This window comes from Thamnophis sirtalis, unplaced genomic scaffold (genome assembly GCF_051295495.1).
Source record: "Thamnophis sirtalis isolate CommonGarterSnake01/CBP01778 unplaced genomic scaffold, rThaSir2_p1.2 scaffold_7, whole genome shotgun sequence".
NCBI lineage: Eukaryota > Metazoa > Chordata > Lepidosauria > Squamata > Natricidae > Thamnophis > Thamnophis sirtalis.
Window position 1 is genome coordinate 90632633 of NW_028261387.1, and position 22333 is coordinate 90654965.

General features: G+C 46.4%; 1 protein-coding gene across 1 annotated transcript in view; it reads left to right on the plus strand.

Moving 5' to 3' along the window:
- Positions 1-22333, plus strand: part of COL20A1 (collagen type XX alpha 1 chain) — a 204453-nt gene that overhangs the window by 180498 nt on the left and 1622 nt on the right. Inside the window, exons 33-39 of the mRNA XM_087720870.1 lie at positions 2255-2308; positions 4386-4457; positions 7410-7445; positions 10146-10212; positions 16742-16930; positions 19970-20047; positions 21877-22032. Of these exons, the coding sequence (XP_087576996.1) occupies positions 2255-2308; positions 4386-4457; positions 7410-7445; positions 10146-10212; positions 16742-16930; positions 19970-20047; positions 21877-22032 (652 nt within the window). The remainder of the gene's footprint in view (positions 1-2254; positions 2309-4385; positions 4458-7409; positions 7446-10145; positions 10213-16741; positions 16931-19969; positions 20048-21876; positions 22033-22333) is intronic.

Here is a 22333-nt window from a genome sequence, read left to right on the forward strand (position 1 = left end):
CTTTGATCCTGCAAAGGAGTCAGGTGTCATATCCAGAAAGCATCTAATTATTAAATTAGCTCTACTATTACTCTCCTATTAATTCAAGCTGCCACAAGCGGATGCCCTGCTTGTGAAGCTACAATTGAAACTACAGCTCCCAGAATACCCTGCCACCTGTAATGCCATGTGGGGAAGATCTTGGGAGACAGGCTAGGACAGTGATGGTGAACCTTTTTGGCACCAAGTGCCCAAACCGGAAGGCACATGCACCGGAAACCCAAGAACAGCTGGCTGGCATGGGCATGCCTGTTTTTTTGGCCATTTTTCAGGCCATTTTTAGGTCATTTTTCAGGCCGTTTTTCAGGCAATTTTTGGCTTGTTTTAGGGTTGTTTTGGGGTCGTTTTCTGGACATTTTCAGGCCATTTTTGGATTGTTTTGGGGTCATTTTCTGAACCATTTGCCGGGCCGTTTTCTGGGCTGTTTTCTGGGCCATTTTTAGGTCATTTTCCAGCCGCCTTCAGGCCGTTTTCTGGACCATTTTCAGACCATTTTTCAGGCTGTTTTCAGGCCATTTTGGGCCATTTTTCATGCGCTCCAGAAGGCAGAAGAGCAGCTGGCGACAGTGGCATGTATGCCCATAGAGAGGGCTCTGTGTGCCACCTCTGTCACGCGTGCCATAGGTTCGCCATCAGAGGCTAGGAGGTAATGCCTATGGTTAGATAAGAGAGGGCCTAGCCCTCAGCTGCAGGATGGGAGGAGAAAGACCTATTCACATAGCTTTACAATAAAGTAGAATTAGTTTACATGGTTATGTTTCCTGCCTGGTCTACCTGATAAGGCTTGATGATGAAGCTTTCCATTCAGTCATGTCCAACTTTTGGCGATTCTGCAGTATGGACCAGGCCTCCCCACATCTTCTGACCTTCTCTGAGTTGTTCTGTGCTCTAGATGGTGTCGGCTTTGATGATGTCCAGCCACCATGTTCTTTGGTGGCCTGGTTTCCTTCTACCACTAACTCTGGTGACATGCCTGGTGTTACCCGCTCCAGTTCTTGCTCTCGTTTAATACAAGACCAGCGATGGCTGACCTTTTTGTCATCACGTGCCAAAAGCGTGTTTGCATGCGCATGATGCAATGCATGTGTGACTCCCCCATGCACCCCACAAACATACGCCCACCCCCCACATGCGTGTGTGACTCCCCCATGCTTCCCAGCCCTCTGTGCATGCGCCCCGCCCCCCATCGCCCATTTTCGGTTTCTAGGTTGGTGCAGGAGGCTTTCCAGGCCTCCTGCATCAAACTGGAAGCCAAAATGGGACACGGGGGCGCTGCGTGAGGCCCAAAATGCAATGTGAGTGCTCCCCCCCAAGCATGCGCCATGCCCCACAGACATGCATGCACATCTGCATGCGCCATGCCCCACACGCATGTGTGGTAGAGACCCAAAGGCCAGCTGGCTGGTGGGAGGTGCGCACACATGCGTGGTGGAGCTGCGCTGGGGCCATGGATGGCATGCACGCAGAGCATGCCCACACATGCCACAGGTTCACCATCACGGTACTAGACCAACAATGAACAATGCAGTGAACAATGTCCCAATCAAGGAATGTCCCAACTCAGACAACCAGTCAAACAATAAACAACACACTAGTTAAGGAGCTGCCAAGAACACTCCCACCAGCACCGACAGGGCAAGCCACTGACAGAGGGCAAACCCCACTCCCTTCTAGTCCTGATCACGTTACCTAGCTTGGTCATGAAACGTCTGCGAAGAAACAACCAGGCTCAGAGAGCCCCCAATTCAACTTGAGAGACCGCCTGCTGCCAATCACCTCCAATAGACCGATCAGATCCCACAGATTAGGCCTCCTCCGAATTCCATCCGCCGGCTAATGCCGACTGGCGACTACCCGGAGGAGAGCCTTCTCTGTGGCTGCTCCGACCCTCTGGAACGAACTCCCCATGGAGATTCGAACTCTCACCACCCTCCAGGCCTTCCGCAAAGCCCTTAAAACCTGGCTATTCCGACAGGCCTGGGGCTAAAGAGTTTCCGCCCCCCTTCTCGAATGGTATGGTTGTTGTGTGTTTTTAAATTGTGTATTGTTTGTCTGTCTTTTTATCCCCTGTGTGTAGCCCTCTCCCTAACTGAGTTGTGAGCCGCCCTCAGTCCCCTTCGGGGGAAAAGGGCGGCATATAAATGAAATAAATCCTAATCCTAATCCTAACCCTGGGCTACAAGTATTCTCTTGTATGAATAAATGTGCTTCACAGGGTGTTCGAGGACTCGAAGGAGCAGCTGGACCACCAGGGCCGCCAGGACCACGGGTGAGCAATTTCAGTCAAGTGGAAAATAATGTCCACTCCGGAACAGACAACCCCATTCCAAAAAGCTGCTACCAGCAGAGTTCCCTTGGGTTAGTAAGAACGGGCAAGCCAGCATCGCATTCTGTATGCTTTCCTCACCATTCAGCAAGTGGGTTATTCGCTTGGCAAGGAGGAGGCATAACCAGCTGGTGCTCAACTTTGAGATCTTTCAAAAAAAAATCTGGGTTGGGTATCTAAAAGTTTCTGGGACATCTCTTGGATTATCGACGCATTTTCTTCCTCCTGACATCAGCAAAGTAAACAGCAAAATCTTCCTTGTTGTTTCCCTTCAGACTGAGGGAAAGAAATGTAAAAGAAAAAAGATGAGAAGTAGAAGGGAAAGCAGGAGATGAGAAAGGGGATAAGGAATCATTACAATGCAGGGGTGGGCATTGGGTTCGAGCGATCCTCTAGCTGGGATTCTGCCCAGTTCAGCAAACCCTCCAAATGCCACCTCTGGCTGGCCACGCCCATCCCCTCTCCTCCTCACCCCTCCCCGGCCCTCCCAGGAGTCTCCACGTGGCCCGTTCATAATGCCAGGTAAGTGCAGGACCCTCACGGAGGCTTGGGGAGGAGGCAAAATGGGCCTATAGAAGGTTCTGGAAGTCCAAAAATGGCCCTGTTTCCGCCCTCCAGAGGACCTCTGGAGCCTGGGGAAGCAGTTTTCGCCTTCCTGGAGGCTCAAGAAAAGCCTCCGGAGCCTGGGGAGGACGAAAACTCCTCCCCCCCTCCGTGGTGCAGGAGTCCAAGTAGGCCACGCCCACTCAGCAACTGGGCAAAGAACGCCTTGCTAAAATGTTTCAATCCCACCGCTGAAAAACACCCCCCTTGTCATGGTACAGGAGGCCGACTAGACCATGACCACCACTTGCTGCAATTTTTGAAGCCCACCACTGTTACTCTGATAGGTTATCATGCACCAGAGCCATTTTAGCGTAACAGTGAAGAGATCAGTCTAGAAAGTGGGAGACTGTGAGTTCTAGTCCCATGTGAGGTATGAAAGCTGGCTGGTTGATCTTGGGCCAATCACTAGGAGATTGTACAGTAGTACCCCGGTACTCATTTTTAACTGGTTCCAAGAGGTGCGATGAGTACTAAAAATGACAAGTACCAAACAAATTTTTCCCATAAGGAATAATGTAGTGAGTCACAAAGTAGATAAGACCTCCAAATTCTAGCTTTATGCATTTTAGTACCAAACAAACAATGAGTACCGGGACAAAATTTTCGGATCAAAATGCGTTCAGTTTTCAATGAGTTTTAAAGCGGTTGAATACTAAGGTCCCATAGTAAGTTCTAGTCCGGCCTTCGGCATGAAAGCTGGTTGGGTGACTTTGGGCCAATCACCAGGAGACTGTGAGTTCTAGTCCCACCTTAAGCAGGAAAGCCGGCTGGGTGACTTTGGGCCAATCACTAAGAGACTGTGAGTTCTAGTCCCGCCTTAAGCAGGAAAGCCGGCTGGGTGACTTTGGGCCAATCACCAGGAGATGCTGTGTTCTAATCCCACCTTAGACATGAAGCAGCTGGGTGATCTTGGGCCAGTCACTCTATTAGCTCTAGAAAGAAGGGAATGGCTAGCCACTTTTTTTTAAAAAAAAACTTTGCTGTGAAAATGGCAGGAAATTTCCAGGCGGCCGCTAGGAGTCAAAATTGACACTAAGACACCAATTTTCTCTTTTAAAAAAAGAATAATCCATATGGAAGAGAAAATTTAAGCACCCCTACACAATGAAGCTATTGGAAAGGGACTACGGAAGATTTCCCAACGCATCATTAGAAGAAACCCTCTTGCAGTCTACTGTTCTATCCCCTAAATTATGATATTAATAGGAAATGAGGGAAACATAACTCATGTACAATGTACTCTTTTAATATTCTTTCCCAGCTAGGAAATAAATCTGAGTGCATAATCCCCCCCCCCCCCCCGACTCCTGCTTTTTGCAAGCTAATTCTGCTAGATTCCCTTGAAGCTCAAGGAGTTGATCACGTCCATCCTGTTGCATTTCTAGCCATTTATCTCTCTCCTTTCTGCCCTCAGGGATTCCAAGGCTTAGCAGGGGCCCGGGGTAACCCTGGAGACAGAGGCCCCCCAGGAGAAGTTGGACCTACGGTAAGGCTGTACCCCACCTCACTGTTACTCATTGCAGTTAAGAATATTCAAGACCCGTTCATTTGATTTCACAGTCACAGATAGCTATAACAGAGTACTATAATATACTAACAAAGCTGGAAGGGACCTTGGAGGTCTTCTAGTCCAACCCCCTGATCAAGCAGGAGACCTTATTATACGTTCCAGATAAGTGCTTGTGCAATTTTCAAAACCTCCAGTGAGGGAGCACTCAAAACTTCTGGAGGCAACCTGTTCCACTAGTTAATCGTTCCAACTGTCGGGAAATGTTTCCTTATTTCTCGGTTGCTTGTCTCCTTGATTAATTTCCCTACGTTGTTTCTTGTTCTGCCTTCAAGTACTTTAAAGAATAGGTTGACACCAGGGGTGGGTTTCTCGCCCCGTTCCAACCGGTTTGGTTGGAACAAGGCCGGCGGCGTCCTCGCACGCGCGCGCAGCGTGTGCGTGCATGCGCGCGGCGCCCGCATGCATACTAGCATCTGTGCGATGCTCCAGCTGCTCCTGGAGGATCGCGCAGGTCTGTATGCATCCAGCGCATGCATGGAAGCGCAAAACTCGTCAAAACCAGGTAAGGAGCGCGCACGGGCGTGCGGGCACATGGGCGCGCGGGTGGGCCCTTCGCCGTTCCCGGAAGTTACTTACTTCCGGTTCACCGACCAACCGGTTCACAGGGACCGCCGCGAACCGGTTAAAACCCACCCCTGGTTGACACCCTCTTTTCTGCGACAGCCCCTCAAATATTGTAACACTGACGTCAAGTTACACCTAGTTCTTCTTTTCATTAAACTAGTTGTTGTTAGTTGTGAAGTCATGTCCGGCCCATCACGACCCCATGGACAACGTTCCTCTAGGCCTTCCTCTCCTCTACTATCCTCTGGAGTTTATTTAAACTCACGCCGACTGCTTCAGCCACCTCATCCTATGCTGTCCCCTTCTTCTTTTGCCTTCCATCTTTCCCAGCATGAGGCTCTTCTCCAGGGAGTCCTTCCTTCTCAATAGGTTGCCAAAGTATTTGAGTTTCTTCTTCAGAATCTAGCATCTTCTAAAGAGCAGTCAGGGTTGATCTCCTCTAGGACTGACTGGTTTGATCACCTTGCAATCCAAGGGACTCGCAGGAGTCTTCTCCAGCACCAGAGTTCAAAAGCCTCCATTCTTTGGCGCAGAGCCTTCCTTATGGTCCAACTTTCACAGCCATCCATTGCAACTGGGGAAACCCAATTCATTAAACTAGACATACCCAGTTCCTCCAACTGTTTGTCATATGTTTTAGCCTCCAGTTCCCTAATCAGGTTTATTGCTCTTCCCTACAGGCTTTCTAGAGCCTCAATTTTTTTTTTTAATATTGTGGTGACTAAAACTGGATGTAGTATTCCAGGTGTAGTCTTACCACACTTTCAAGTACCACAATCTCTTCCAAGACTCTATAAATGGGTGCTTTGTAAGTCCAAGTCATACAAGAACTGCAAATGACTCTGGTCTGCAAAGCCATTTTTTGAAGTGGTAAGATTTCCGTAATTATTATTTCACATCTTTATTACTCTGGGTAATGCTAATCCTCGACGTATGACTACAATTGAGCCCCAAATTTATCCTCCTCTCCGCAAACGCTCCTTCCTTCTAGCACTGACAATGTTACCTAGTTTGGTTAATGAAACATCTGCAAGAAAACAACCAAGCTTGCGGAGCGCTAATACTCCACAGTCTCCTCCTCCTTCACCTGCTCCTCTGCACAACACCCAGGGGTGGGTTCCTGCCAGTTCCAAGCTCTTCTATAGAAAAGGTTCCACAAATCTACAGTGCTGTTTAGAACCGGTTCAAGCTTCTTCCCCCCGCCCGTCCGCACATCATCAAGATGAAGAGCGAGAGGAGGAATTCTGGGAGTTGAAGTCCACAAGTCTTAAAGCTGTCAACTTTGAACACCCCTGGGGGATTTTTTTTCTAAAGGGTTAGGGGTGCAAGGGTCTTGTAACTTGACAGCTTTAAGACTTACCCACTTCAATGACAGAGTACCTGAGCCAACATGACTGGAGGAGGAATTCTGGGAGTTGAAGTCCATAAGTCTTAAAGCTGTCAAGTTTGAACACCCGTGGGGTTCTTTTTCTAAGGGTTAGGGGTGCAAGGCTCTTGTAATTTGACAGCTTTAAGACTTGCACACTTCAATGCCAGAGTTCCTGAGCCAACAATTGGTTGCTAAGCAAGAGAGTTTTTAAGTGAGTTTCACCACATTTTACAAGTTGGCCATGCCCACCTGGTCACATGGTTGGCAAGCCACTCCCACAAAGCAGGCCACACCTACAGAAGAGGTTCTATTTTGAATTTTGAAACCTACCGCTGACAACCCCCCATTCACTTCTAATGCTGATGAGGTTATCTAGTTGGGTAATGAAACACCTCCAAGAAAAACAGCCAAGCTCAGAGAGCACGAAGGACCCATCATTTCAGCCCTGAGCTTCTAATATTCTTCTTTATTGGTATCATAGCATTTTGTTTAGACTCAGTGTTGCTTGGAGAATGAATGCATGAACAAATGCAGAACTGCAGAGGGATTTCCAAAAAGAAGTGAATTGACAGTGGAGGGGCGAGATCCAGCCATTTATTATGTTGGTACCCTATTTTTACTCAAATACAGAATTCAGTGTGGCATTTCCAGGGGGTCTTCCTTGAAGACACCCTTAGCAATTCATTTTTTTTTCCTCTCTCTCTCCAAAGCAGCTATGAGCAGGCATGGGCTATGAGCATACTATATAAGGACATTTTTGACCCAGCGTTTTTATACCTGGGGATATTGCCTGTTATCTAGAGGAAAACATTTTTCCTCCAGAGAAAAAGCAAACCTGAAAAGCTATAGGAGATCTTTTATCAAGGTCCAGATATGTATAATTATTATTATTTTATTTACAGCTTGAAAATAATAATGTTTTCGTTTTCCTCTAGGGGCTGCCTGGTCCGAAGGGAGAAAGAGGGGAGAAAGTGAGTCAGTCTCTGTTCCTTCTTTGATGTTCTTTGACAACCATTTAAGGACCTTAGTATTTTTAATTAAATTTTAAGTGAGAGACTATGCAATTGATTTCTGTCCACCATTTAAACACAACAAAAGTGGACCAAAACACAGGTAGTTCTCGACTTACAACTCCAAATGAGACCCCATTTTTTTGTTCTTAATCAAGGCTGTTGTTAAGTGAGTTTTGCCCCATTTCACGATCTTTTTTTTTTTGCCACAATTGTTAAGCGAATCACCGAAATTGTTAAGTAAACCATGCAGTCATTAAATGAATCTCAGCCAGTTGAGAAGGTTTCAAATGGGGATCACATGACCCCGGGACAGTGCAACCGTCATAAATATCTGCCAGATGCCAAGTACCCAAACTTTTGAGTGTGTGACCATGGTGTCAGATTTTGCAGTAGCAATAACATCCAGAAAGCACTCGTGCGGTAACTGATTCAGCAGGATTCATTCGCTTCTCTTTATATATAATATGGCACATGAAGTAAATATACAATACCAAAAGCAGGTTTTCCAATGTGGTAGTAAATATGAGCAAAACACAAGCAGAGGAGATGAGTTTCAGTTTCAGTTCAGAGCAGCAAACCAGTTTAGAGCTCAGCACAGAATCAGAGCTGCAGAGCTAAGGAACGCCCAGGCTCCTTGCTGTCTCCTTGTTGCTCACACAGCAAATACTGTTTCAGTTTCCAAACAGCCCTCATTGGCTGAACTGTTACCATGTCTATCCAAACAGTCCGCATTGGCTTACCTGTTGCCCTGTCTATTCCAGTCATGAACTCTCATACACACTGACACATGGGAATGCTACAATGGTCATTAAGTGTGAAAAACGGTCATAAGTCACTTTTTTGAGTGTTGTTGCAATTTCGGACGGCCTCTAAGTTTCCCATTTCTTTGTCTTTCCAACTTCTTTGCCAACCCAGATGTTAATTTTAAAGCTCATCTTTTCCTTCTCTTGACTGTTCCCCAAATTGCTCTGAGAATGTTGCATTTGTCATTTGTTTCTCAGAATTACAGGCAATCTAAATGCAATTGCTGCCACGTGATGCTGAAGAGACATTTAATCAAAGAGGTCTGATGTTTAAAATGACTAGAAAAAGAACCTTGCCACCCGATAGAGATTAATTCCTGAATATTTCGTGAAGTCACCTTCCAGCGGCTGTTCTTTGGGGACTGAACAAATAGACTGTCCTTGAAAATGCCTCCCTTAATGTACTACAACACTTCCTTTTGTCTGTTCGCATTCTCAGGAGAATAATCAAGCTACTGAAAAATCATCAACATTGCTATAATCCATAAAAAGCCATAACGGCATGAAAATGGATAATCATAATATTTCATGGCAGGTTTTTATGGCTTATGGCCCAGCTTATTTTCAAATTGTTTTCAGTGATTTGATTATTCTCTTATCTGCTGTAAGGAACACACATAACCAAACTGGTGTGTGCAATAAAATAAGAGATTCAGCTTCAAGATGATCTTGTATCGAACCATCTAATTTTGGACAATACCTCTTGGATCGATAGGCTGTTTTTACACAAAATTAAGCACCACTTGGGCAAGAAAACGTGTATGTTTGTGTGTGTGTGTGTGTGTGTACACATACATACATACACGCATACAGATACATATACGTATATGTATACATATGTATATAAGGGATGCGGTGGCTCAGTGGCTAAGATGCTGAGCTTGTCGATCAGAAAGGTCGGCAGTTTGGCGGTTTGAATCCCTAGCGCCACGTAACGGAGTGAGCTCCCGTTACTTGTCCCAGCTTCTGCCAACCTAGCAGTTTGAAAGGACGTAAAAAAATGCAAGTAGAAAAATAGGAACCACCTTTGGTGGGAAGGTAACAGTGTTCGATGCACCTTCGGCATTAAGTCATGCCGGCCACATGACCACGGAGACGCCTCTGGACAGCGCTGGCTCTTCGGCTTTGAAACGGAGATGAGCACCGCCCCCTTGAGTGGGGAATGACTAGGACATATGTGCAAGGGGAACCTTTACCTTTTATACATTTACATTTACACACACACACACACACACACACACATAGCAAATATATCAACATTGATGTAGTGAATAAGGTGCTGGCCTAGCAGCCAGAAGACTGTGAGTTTTAGTCCTGTGTCAGGCATGAAACCCAGTCTGGTGACTTTGGGACAATCATCAGTGATGAGTTCTAGACCCGCCCTAGGCATGAAAGGCAACTGAATTGGATGACTTTAGGCCAATCACCAGAAGACTGTGAATTCTAGTCTGCATGAATGCTGGCTGGGGGATTTGGGCCCAATCACCAGGAGAGGTGATGAGTTCTTGTCCCGCCTTAGGCATAAAAGCCGTCTGGGTGACTTTGGACCAATAATCAGAGATTAGTTCTAGTCCTGCTTTTAGGCACAAAAGCCATCTTGATGAACTGGAGCAACCACCAGGGGACAATGCCATTTTAATCCCACCGTAGGCCTGAAAGCTGAGTAGGTGACCTTGGGCCAATCCCTAGGTGTGTGAGTTTCAGTCCCACCTTAGCCATCATCTCCTAGTGATTGGACCAAAGTCATCCAATTGACTGTCACGCCTAAGGCAGGACTCGAACTCCCAGTCTCCCATTTTTCTAGCCTGCCGCCTCAACTCCTAGTCCAAACTGGTTTCCTTCTCTTCCCTCCTAGGGTGAAGCACAGTCCTTATCTACCATTTACCATCTGGTAAACCAAGCTTGTGAGCGTCTGATCCAGTGTAAGTAGATCACAGCATCACATCTTCCCTGTCACTTTCACCTCTAGCAGCTGCCATGGCTATTATGGTCTGCCGTAGATGAGATGTGAGATGGGCAACGAAGTGTCTGTACTGCAACTCAACCGGATAATGTGTTCAGAAGCCTCACAGGGTTTTTGCTCAAAGCCAGCTGAACAGGCTACATATCAGCATATTACTGTCCATCTCTAGATCAATTATTTATTTATTTATTTAGTTTGTCAAACATGTACGAGATAACTGGTGTTAAGTATAAACATGGACATGAACACAGGAAATGGGTATGAATAAATGGGGACAGAAGGACAGGGATGGTAGGAACGCTGGTGCGCTTATGCATGACCTCCTACAGACCTAGGAATGGGGTGACGTCCACGGTAGACAGTTTAAGGTTAAAGTTATGGGGGATAGAGGATGTAACAATGGAGTCGGGTAGAGCATTCCAGGCGTTGACCACTCTGTTGCTGAAGTTGTATTTTCTGTAGTTGAGTTTGGAGCGGTTTACCTTGAGTTTGTATCATTTGTTTGCCCATGTATTATTGCGCTTGAAGTAGTCATTGACAGGTAGGACGTTGTAGCAGACCATTTTGTGTACTATGGTTAGATCAGTCCGTAGGTGGCAAAGTTCTAAGTTGTCCAAGCCCAAAATTTCAAGCCTGGTGGCATAAGGTATTCTGTTGTGAGCAGAGGAGTGGAGGACTCTTCTTGTGAAATACCTCTGGACTCACTCGATTGTATTAATGTCCGATATACAGTGTGGATTCCAGGCAGGCGAGCTGTATTCAAGAATTGGTCTAGCAAAGGTTTTGTATGCCCTTGTTTGCAGTACTAATTTCATTTGCCTACCAGTAGGGCTTCTTCTGTCTCTCCTAAGTAATAGGAGTCGAGATTCAGACTTCTGATCAAAAATGTAAATTAAATGAAGGAGGCCAGACACAGAGCCCCCGTCAGAGCCCTCCCCAACCTCCAGGACTGGCCCATGTTCCTCCCCAACCTCCTCATTGTCCAACTCTGCTGCCAGCTCCACTCACCTCTGGCAGGTCACAACAGTTCCTCCTCTTCTCCTCTCCTCTCCTCTCCTCTCCTCTCCTCTCCTCTCCTCTCCTCTCCTCTCCTCTCCTCTCCAATCCTTCCTTCCTTCCTTCCTTCCTTCCTTCCTTCCTTCCTTCCTTCCTTCCTTCCTTCCTTCCTTCCTTCCTTCCTTCCTTCCTTCCTTCCTTCCTTCTTCCTACAGCAGTGATGGTGAAGCTTTTTTGGCTAGCATGCCAAAAGTGGGGGGAGCACAGGGGGGTTGTGTGTGGGCGTGCCACACATGTGCATGCTTCCCCCCTCTGCACACATGTGCGTGTGACCAGCACTCCCCCCCCCCAGTTTTGGCGCTCTTTTTTCACCCTCCAAAAGCTCCAGAGGCTTTCTAGGAGCCTGGGGAGGGCGAAAACAGCCTCCCCACCCCCCACCACCCGGAGGCCTCCCGGAGGCTTCAGGAGCTTCCCTGAAGCCTCTGGAGTGCGAAAAACCAGCCCTACAGGGAAATCGGAAGTTCAGGAATGGACGGAAGTCACTCCTGAAGGCTCCAGAAAGCAAAAACGGCCCTACAGACAAACCGGATGTTTTTCGCCCTCCAGAGCCTTCAGGGAAGCCTCCTGAAGGCTCCGGAGGGTGAAAAACAGCCCTACGAGCAAACTAGAAGTCAGTTCCTGAACTTCCGGTTTCCGTAGGGCTGGTTTTTCACGCTCCGGAAGCATCCAGTGGGTGAAAAATGGCCTCAAAAGAAGGCTGAAGTCAGCTGGCCAGCGTGCACATGCACGCTGGAGCTCACAGGGCAACACCTTGTGTGCCCTGACAAATGGCTCTGCGTGTCACCTGTGGCATGTGTGTCATAGGTTTGCCATCACGGTCCTAGAACAATGTCATCACATCAACTCCCAGAATTTCGCCAGCACGGAGCTGGTTGATGCCCACACATCTTAAGGTTGAAAAACGATGGTTTAGAGACATCTCATTTTTACAAGACCACTTTAGGGTTTTATCTGAGACCTATAGCCATGGGAAAGGATGGTTTCACAAAATGCAGGCGTTAGATGATTGGCGGGAAATTAGTTTAATTGTTAGGAATATAATCTAATGGTTGGGTTGGCAATATATAAATCATGTACCAATGCTATACCTATTTCTTTAAATCATACTGTAAAATGTGATTGGTTGCTGTTTCCTCAATCGGCCATAAGAGGGAGCCAGAATGACTGTTAGCTCTCTGGTTTGTTAGATGCTGGGCTGATCTGATCTGAGTGTTGTGGAAGCTGGCTGTTAGAAAGTGCCCTGAGCTATTGTAAGTTTTGCAACTGCTAGCAAACTTTGTGTACTGAACAGATTATATGATACTGGACTATGTTATTTGGATTATCCCTTAACTGAAAGACGTTGATGACTGACTGTCTTATCCGTGTATGACTTGGACTGTTTGATGGACTCTGATACCTCTATTTCCATGAAAGTAAAAGCCTATTTAAACTGCAGTGCCTCTGTATGCTGGTTTGTGTGTTCTCCAACACAACTCTCACAACGCTTCTCTGAACGTACTCGCTCTCCCAACAGGGGAGCTTACCTAACATTAATGTCAAACAAATCCTGATCCGTTGGAGAGCAAAACGAACTTGGCATTCATGGGCTGCATCAATTAGTCGTTGTATAGCATATGCGCGATCAGTTCAGCATTGTCAAGAGAACCATGTCTGAAAATAATCCGCTCTGGCTCTCTGCAGCACTGATGCCTAATTTGCTTCAGGATTTCCCTGCTTATTTTATGGCTGAGAAAAAAAGGGAGAGAGAATTAACTACAGGCTGCAGAAAACATTATTCCGTTCCAACGTACCAATAAGAGAATTGCATGCGATCAAAGGAAGTCTCCCTTTTGTCTTTCTCCATGCTCAATTGAGGTTAAGAACTAGTTGCTTCCTTGCCGCTACCTGCTTCTGAATGCAAATTTCCCTGACTGATGAGCCCTCAAGAACACAATTGCTTTTGTGATGTTGGTGCCTGACGCTTAGCAACCATATAAATAGTCCTTCTCCAGGGTGAACCGTGCCCACTCTGGTCTTCCAATGGTGTACCCATCACCGCTAATTGAAGAAGAAGAAGAAAAACCACAGTGAAAAACTGGATGTCATTCTACAAGTCAGTTGAGATTGCACAGGGCTGTCTGTTAAAAAAGAACTTAACACTGAAATAGATTTGGACTCCAAGTTCCCCACGAAGAACTTGTGGCTCAGTTAGGGGAGAGGGGTTGATGGCGCTAGGAGAAAAACACCCCCGCCAAGTTTTGAAACAATAGCTGCTAACTGTGGGAGTTAGGCAGGGGTGAGATTCAGCCGGTTTGGACCAGTTTAGGCAAACTGGATGTTAATTTTACATCTGGTTCGCCGAACCGATACTTACAAGGACTGGCTGGCCCTGCCCGCCCACCCCTCCCCTCCCAGGATTCCTCATGTGGCCCATTCATCATGCCAGGTAAGTGCAGGGCCCACATGGAGCTTCTGGGAGGGCGAAAAATGGGTTTCCTGGAAGTTCTGGAAGTCCAGAAACAGACCCTCTTGAGCCTGGGGAGGCTGTTTTCGCCCTTCTGGAGGCTCGAGAAAAGTCTCCAGAACCTGGGGAGGGTGAAAACTTCTCTCCTCCCACCGTGGTGCAGGAGGCCGAGTAGGCCACGCCCACCCACCAACCAGGCAGAGAACCCCTTGCTAAAAAATTTCACTCCCACCCCTGGAGTTAGGGGGCAGAGCTGTGTAGCCTGTGCAATAAAACAGGCGATCCTCGACTTAACGACTTAAAATTGAGCCCGAAATGTGTATCACTCAGCGAGACAGTTGTTAAGCGAGTCGCTGCAGTTGTTTAAGTTAGTAGCACGGTTGTTAAGTCCATCTGGCTTCCCCATTGACTTTGGTTTTGGGAAAATCATAGGACCCCAGAACACAGCAACCGTTACTAAATATGAGCCAGCTGCCAAGCTTCTGAATTTTGATCATGTGACCCTGGGGATACTGCAATGGTCATAAGTGTGAAAAATGATCTTAAGTCACTTTTTTTCAGTGCCGTTGTAACTTTGAAGGATCACTGAACAAAATGTTGTAAGTTGAGGGCTGCCTGTACTGATTCTGGGGACACATTCAAGACCAACTAACTTGGGATGTTTACAAATGTTATGTTTATGCTGAGAAAGAACTGAAATTGATTATGCTTTTCCAGATAATTTTTAGATGGAAATTGCTGTTTCCACAAGACCTGAAAGGTTGCATGACAGTCTCCCACCCCCACCCCACTTCCACAAGTAAAGGCAACTGGCCGAATTACAAACTGGCTGAATGAATTTTATCCCCTCCTCCAATGAAAAACCCTTATGTAATCATATATATTCATTGTCTATAAGTAGACTCAAAACCTAAAACAATACAAGTGTGTTTCCAAACTGTCTCGATATCATTTAGATATTGTTATTTGCTATGCAGAACAAAGAAAGAGAAAAAAAGAAAGAAAAAAGGAGGGAGATTTTTATGATGGAAGAAAAGAGGGAGGGAGGGGAGGAAGGAAGGAAGGAAGATTTTTATGAGGGAGGGAGGAAAGAAAGAGGGAGGGAGGGGAGGAAGGAAGGAAGATTTTTATGAGGTACGGAGGGAGGGAGGGAGGGAGGAAGAAAGGTTTTATGAGGGATGGAGGGAGGAAGGAAGGAAGATTTTTATGAGGTAGAGAGGGAGGAAGATTTTTATGAGGGAGGGAGGAAAGAAAGAGGGAGGGAGGGGAGGAAGGAAGGAAGGAAATTTTTTATGAGGGAGGGAGGAAGGAAGGAGGGAAAGTTTTTATGAGTGGGAGGGAGGAAGAAAAAAAATTTTTTTGAGGGAGGGAGGAAGGAAGGAGGGAAGGTTTCTATGAGTGGGAGGGAGGGAGGAAGAAAGGTTTTATGAGGGATGGAGGGAGGAAGGAAGGAAGATTTTATGAGGTAGGGGGAGGGAGGAGGAAGGAAGGAAGGAAGGAAGATTTTTATGAGGGAGGGAGGAAGGAAGATTTTTCTGAGGGAGGGAGGAAAGAAAAGAAAGGGGGAGGGAGGGGAGGTAGGAAGGAAGAAAGAAAGATTTTTATGAGAGAGGGAGGGAGGAAGAAAGGTTTTTATGAGGGATGGAGGGAGGGAGGTTTTTATGAAGTAGAGAGGGAGGGAGGAAAGAACGAAGATTTTTATGAGGGAAGGAGGAAGGAAAGAAAGAGGGAAGGAGGGGAGGAAGGAAGGAAGATTTTTATGAAGGAGGAAGGAAGGAAAGAAGGAAGATTTCTTTGAGGGAGGAAGGAAGGAAGATTTTTATGAGGGAGGGGGGAAAGAAAGAAAGAGGGAGGGGAGGAAAGTAGGAAGGAAGAAAGGAAGATTTTTATGAGGGAGGGAGGACGGAAGGTTTTTATGAGAGGGGGAGGGAGGAAGAAAGGAATTGCCATAGACCAACCAAGAAGTCACATGGTCAATTGCTTGTTTCTATATTCTTTCTGCCCCGTCTGTGTCCTCAACTTGATTTCATACAGTCAAATGTTGGAATTACCCATTCAAAATCATTCACTCATCATAGATGATCCTTGTTCCTTCCAGATTTTCACATTCTGTAGAACGGCCAAGAGTGCATTTAATAGACAGCCTTCTATTTAATTGGTTCTTTTTTTAAAATAAAAGATGCCCCTTTTTCCTTCCTGCAGCTTCGTATATCACCATCCCCCCCTCCCTCCTCTTTTGATTTAGAGTCTGGATTTCCATTTCCCTAATTCTGACTCCAGAGAGTCCTCAACTTATGGTCACGGTGGAGCCCAAAATTTCCATTGCTAAGCAAGACAATCCTTAATTGAGTTATACCTCATTTTATGTCCTTTCTTGCCACAAATTGTTCCATGAATCATTACCGTTATTAAGTTAATAACATGGTTGTTAAGTGAATCCAACTTCCCTAGTGACATTTGCTTGTTAGAAGGTATATGTCATATTGGCACATCTCTGAAAACCCAAATCTGAAAGTTTCCATGTTTTCCCCAAGCAAGTTAAAATTCAAGTCCCTGCCCAGCACCCACATGTCCATCACATGGCCCAATCAATGCACTGTCCAAAACTGGAGATGCCACCCAGTCACCCCATCGCAGCTGCAGGGCAAGATGTCCTTGAGTCTCTGAGAAAGGAATGTTATTTAGACTATCTATCTCCCATACTCCGTATAATCCCCCCTCCTGTTTTCCCACAGCAGAATGGCAGGCCTGAAGTCTCAAATGTAAAAGATGGCTTCCAGGTCTGATATTGTGGTCGTAAGTGGAGGACTAGCTGATATTGACAGGAATCATGCTCAGTTTGATTGCATAGATCGGGTGGGGGCCGCCTATTGTTTATTTTAAGAAAGGATTTGGCTAAAGGACTTCAGCCAATGTAGGGAAGCAGAACAGGTTGGATGGGGAGACAGGAAGAAAGGCCTCACTACTTTCCATTGTTCTTCTTCAGCTCACGTGTTAAAGTTCGACACTTTCGTTCACGAACAATCGCGGAAACCTGTCCCCATCCGGGAGGAGGAACCGAAGGCTGGAGAGCCAGGACCAACTGGTCTCGTTGGTTTCCCTGGAGTGAAAGGTGAAAGAGGAGAAATTGGGATGCCCGGACCTCCAGGAAGAGATGGATATCCAGGAGAAAGAGGTAGAACAAGTAGAGTTGCCGTAGTGGGGGAAAATAGGAGAAGGAAGGATTGAACAGAACACAACAGAAGGGATCTTGGAGGTCTTCTAGTCCAGTCCCCTGCTCAAACAGGAGACCCTACACCACTTCAGACAAATGATTGTCCAACATCTTCTTAAAGATTTCCAGTGTTGGAGCATTCAAAACTTCTGGAGGCAAGATCTTGTTCCACTGGTTTATTGTTCTAACTGTCAGGAAATTTCTTCTTAGTTCTGGATTGCTTCTCTCCTTGATTAGTTTCCACCCATTGCTTCTTGTTCTATCCTCAGGTGCCTTGGAGAATAGTTTGACTCCCTCTTCTTTGTGGCAACCCCTGAGATATTGGAACACGGTTATTGTGTCTCCCCTGGTCCTTCTTTTCATTAAACTTTAATGGTAGATGGAGTATCACACTGTAAGCTCCATCCCTTATGTACATGCATCTGACAGAGATATGAAAGAGACAGCCTTTGCATGGCGATTTTCCATCTACCATCTTGGTTCCTGTCTGTTGGGAGCAGCCATGTTTAGTTTAGTTTAGTTTTAATTTATTTATATGCCACCCTTTTCCCTGAGGGGACTCAGGGTGGCTCACAACTCAAGGGGCATATCTAATGGTTTTATTTTTGAATTCGTTCATTCCTGTAACTTCAGAAAGCAGGGAGGGGGCTATGCAGCACCACCTATTTTGGTGGTCTCTCTCCCATCTTCTTCTTCTTGTTCAGACACTAAGTCATGTCCAATTTTTCATCACCACATAGACCACAAACACCAGCAACCCTCCCCCCCCCCTCTCTCTCTCTCTCTCTCTCTCTCTCTCTCTCTCTCTCTCTCTCTCTCAGTCTCTCTCTGTGTGTGGCAGTGGTGGGTTTCAAAATATTTTGGAACCTCTTCTGTAGGTGTGGCCTGCTTTCCGGGTCCACTGGTGGAACCTCTTCTAACCGGTTCGGTAGATTTGACGAACCGGTTCTACCGAATAGGTGCGAACTGGTAGGAACCCACCCCTGCTCCGCATGCTCTCTGCACTTACCTGCATCCAAAACAGGCCACGTGCGGGCTCCTGGGGAGGGGAGGAGTGGGCAGAGCCAGACAGGAGTGAGATTTGGAGGTTCTCCGAACTGCACAGAATCTTAGTTAGAGGTTCTCCCGAACCCCTGCAAACCTGCAGCAGTCCACTGTCCTCCACTGTCTTCTTGGAATCTCCCAAATTCAATATTCATTGCATGGATAACTCTATCTAATTGTCTCCTCCTTGGCCGTCCTCTTCTCCCTTTGCCTTCCATCTTTCCCAACATCAGGGTCTTCTCCAAAGAGTCCCCTCTTCTCACTTGGTGGACAAAGTATTTGAGCTGGTCCCATCTTGACTCAGAGCTAAACATTACCCACTTTGAGAAGATATGCCTCTTGATCCCAAATAGGAGGTCATCCCGGGGGCCTCTTTGCATTAATTTGACGATTAAGTCTCCATTTGAGGATCAATCTATGCCCCCCCTCCAGTGGTGGGTTTTAAACCGGTTTTACTACTGATTCGCTCGCGCGCGACGCTTCTGTGTATGTGCAGAAGCATCCGGGCGGGTGGGTAGAGCCTCCCTTCACCGCCACTACCAGTTTTTCCAAACTGGGCCGAACCGGGAGCAACCCACCTTGGCCCCCCTCTCTTATTTTGGTTACCGCTGGGTTATTCTTAGATCCCAAAATGAAATAAAACAAAATGATATTATCACCCCAAAAAAATTAGGAAGAAAAAGTCTCCGACAGCAGGAAGAGACATTTCGGCTCCCTTGGTTATGTTTTTTTTAACATCGGCTTGCTGGCCAGAGTCAAAGTTGCTGATTTAATTGGCCGGCAAAGAAAGCAGATCACACACCAACCTAAATCTGTCACTCAGCCTTTTCTTTTTCTTTCTTTTTTTTTCTCCAGAAAATGCCCTTACATCTTAGGAGCAACTCAAATTGTTTTACGGATGCCAGTGGTTATATAGATCCGAACATCCAATCTAGGCAACTCTAAGACTTGTGGACTTCAGCTGCCAGAATTCCCCAGCCAACCATGCCATGCTGACTGGGGAATTCTGGGAGTTGAAGTCCACAAGTCTTAAGGTTGCTGAGGTTGGAAATCCCTGATATACTGTAGATGGTCTCGTAGCTGATCTTTCAGAGCGAATCAAGCACAGTTTTCCCACTGGGTTCAGTTCAGTTCAGTTCAGTTTATTGTATTTATATGCTGCCCTTTTCCCCCGAAGGGGACTCAGGGCGGCTCACAACTCAAACCAGGGAAGGGGGATACAGACAAAAATTTTTAAAAAACAAAGCGTAACAATGCATAATTTAAAACACACAACAGTCATACCATTCGAGACGGGGGCAACAGCTCTTTAGCCCCAGGCCTGTCGGAACAGCCAGGTTTTAAGGGCTTTGCGGAAGGCCTGGAGGGTGGTGAGGGTTCGAATCTCCACGGGGAGTTCGTTCCAGAGGGTCGGAGCAGCCACAGAGAAGGCTCTCCTCCGGGTAGTCGCCAGTCGACACTGGCCGGCGGATGGAATTCGGAGGAGGCCTAATCCTTTGGGTCTGCCCAAAATGTGTCACAGAAAGCTGTCCAAAAAAATTAGGACAGGGATTCACAATGCATGTAAAAAAAAAAAAAAAAAAGATGGAGCTTTGACTGCACAGCTGCTCTTCAATTTAGTCTGAGGTCTCCTGTTTAATTTCATTTGCCAGTAAAAGTCAACATAATTCTACTCAGGAATAGATTTTCTGTAAAGCCAGAAAGGTGTCTTTAGACTTCAGGGTGAATGGAGCGGAATGAGTCCAGTTAAATTAAGAATCTCACACACTTGGCTTGCTTCAAACGAAGAGCATCAATGAATCTCCATTGCTGGAGGTTTTTGAGAAGAAAGTGAACAATCATTTGTCTGCAATGGTATAGGGTCTCCTCCTTGAGCAGGGGGTTGGACTAGAAGACCTCCAAGGTCCCTTCCAACTCTGTTATTCTGTCTTCTAAATGGCTCTTCTCCTCTATCAGGTGTCCCTGGGCCCAAGGGAGAAAAAGGCTCTTTTGGACAAAGAGTGGAAGGTTCTGAAGGACCAAGAGGTCAAGCAGGTATGGTCATTCATCACTGATGTGAAGAGAGAGAAAAAAAATCAGGAGTAAGGATCTCTACTCTCAAAATATATATAGTTTTGAAGGATGATGCAGACATCATCATATCACATCAAGGTTGCACCAAAAGAATGTTTTTTTGTTATTCCAGAGTGCAGGACACAAAATCATGGGTTTACCATGATTTTGTGTACCTATGTGTTCTGACCCCCCACCCCTCCGTCCGGTGATTAACGCCGACACAGGCTTAGTAGTTTGCCACTCTTTATTTACAGCAATTACAATCCTGTTGGCTGAAAGAGATCCAAGACAAACAAGAGCTTCTCCAGCTTGTTATGAACGGTTGTGTCCTGCAAAAGGTCTCCTCCCAAAGTCTCTTCTTATATACTCTCTTGGGAGGAGCCAAGCCACAACCACCTGGGCCTGATTATCTCTTATGAGTCTGTCTCCGTAACTGCTGCACCCGTTTCTCCGCCCTTTGTTGCCGGAAAACTCCCTTTGATCTTTCCCACTGTTCCATGCCTCAGGCGCCTCCTGGTGGCCATCCAGCCTCTCTGGTCCCTACTTGGAGTCTAAACCCTGCCTAGGGTCCTCCACATCATCCATAGCCGACTCATAGGGTCCCTCGCTATCGGAGTCCATCGGCAGCTCCAATGGCTCCTGCTGGGCCACAACACCTATGTATATACCTATGTACTAGGTAAGTTCCTAGTACACAGAGTCCCATTGAAAATTAGGCAACCAGTCCTAATTCTGGGTTCAGCTCAACTATGGAACCTATCATTCAGAGAGGGATGATGGGTTCCTCCTCCCTGACTGTGTAATATGTTCAAGCTAGAGGTCATCAGGGAAGGTCGAGGACAACTTGCCACGGTCAACTCACTGTGGGACAAAAGCTACGAAATATTGAAGAAATATAGAATCGTGTTTTTTTTTTAAAAAAAGGAGGCAGAAAGAAGGATAAAATGAAATGTGAACGACAAAAATTAAAATAACTTTTAAATTATTTTAAATAATTAAATAGAAATGTTTATTTGCCCTGCAGTGAGTTGGCTGTGGCAAATTGTCCTGTGGCGAGTTGGCCATGGTGAGTTGGCCATTGCCTGTTGGCTGGGGTGAGTTGTCCCATTCCAAATCAGGGAGGGGTGCTTTAATGGTGAATGTCTAGCCATATGATGGCACATGCGCCATTGCCAGCTCTTCTTCTGGTTCCCGGCACGCACATGCATGCCAGCCAGCTGGTCTTCGTGGGTGGCAGAGTACCAGAAAACGTTTTTTTCTTTTTGACCCGAAAACAGCAGAAAGATGGTCCAAAAAACAACCAGAAAATGCCCCAAAAACAGACATGCGCGCACCAGCCAGCTGGTCTTCAGGTTTATGGTGCTCCGGTGCATGGACACACGTGCATTCTGGTTTGGGGACTTAGTGCCAAAAAAGGTTCCCCATCACTAGTCTAGCCCAGATATCCAACCTTGGCAACTTTAAGACTTGTGGACTAACAAGCTGGGGAATTCTGGGAGTTGAAGTCCACAGGTTTCTCACCAAGGAATCTGCATGGATGCATCGTTTGTATTGTCTGCTTAGTTTTCAACTTCTCTCTCAGATTTCCTGGTGATGTTGCATCCATGTACTAAGCATGTCCAATCTGCTCGTTGTGTTTTGGAGAATGGACGAAGCTACTCTAGATGTTGCCACCTTAACTGAATCGTATAAGATTAGGAGTCAGCCATTCTTTTCCATCAATTTCTCCTCTTTCTATAGGTTTAAGCCAAGGCTTATCATTAGCCTGGACTGATAGAATATTAGTTCTATTTTTCTCTCTCACCTAGGCCCTCCAGGAGAAATGGTGGTTGGCCAACAAGGCTCCAAAGGACCTCCAGGTAGTATTGGTCCCTCTGGATTTCCCGGGGCTCGTGGTCAGCCTGGAGATCCTGGTCCTGCAGGTAGATGTCTCCCTACAGGATGCCACAGAGATAGCACAAGAGGTAAATCTTGAGTGGATGTGAGTCAAAATAAGGGGAGGGTTCCAGAAGACCATGAATTGTAGGTCAGGTCTTTCTTTCTTCCCACTCCCTTTTTTCTAGAGCTTTTTGGGGTTCCGTGTCAGCCAATCTGGGCCAGGGATCTCTCTAAAGCCCTAGGTGTCAGGCGCAAAGAATCAGGAACATTCATAAGGCAGTAGATTTATTCCAGCCTACATACAAGAATCTGACCAGCGTTCAACACTAAATTGGCATCAGATAAGGATCAGCGGTATTCAGGAGGAGTTGAGCACTTGTGGCAATG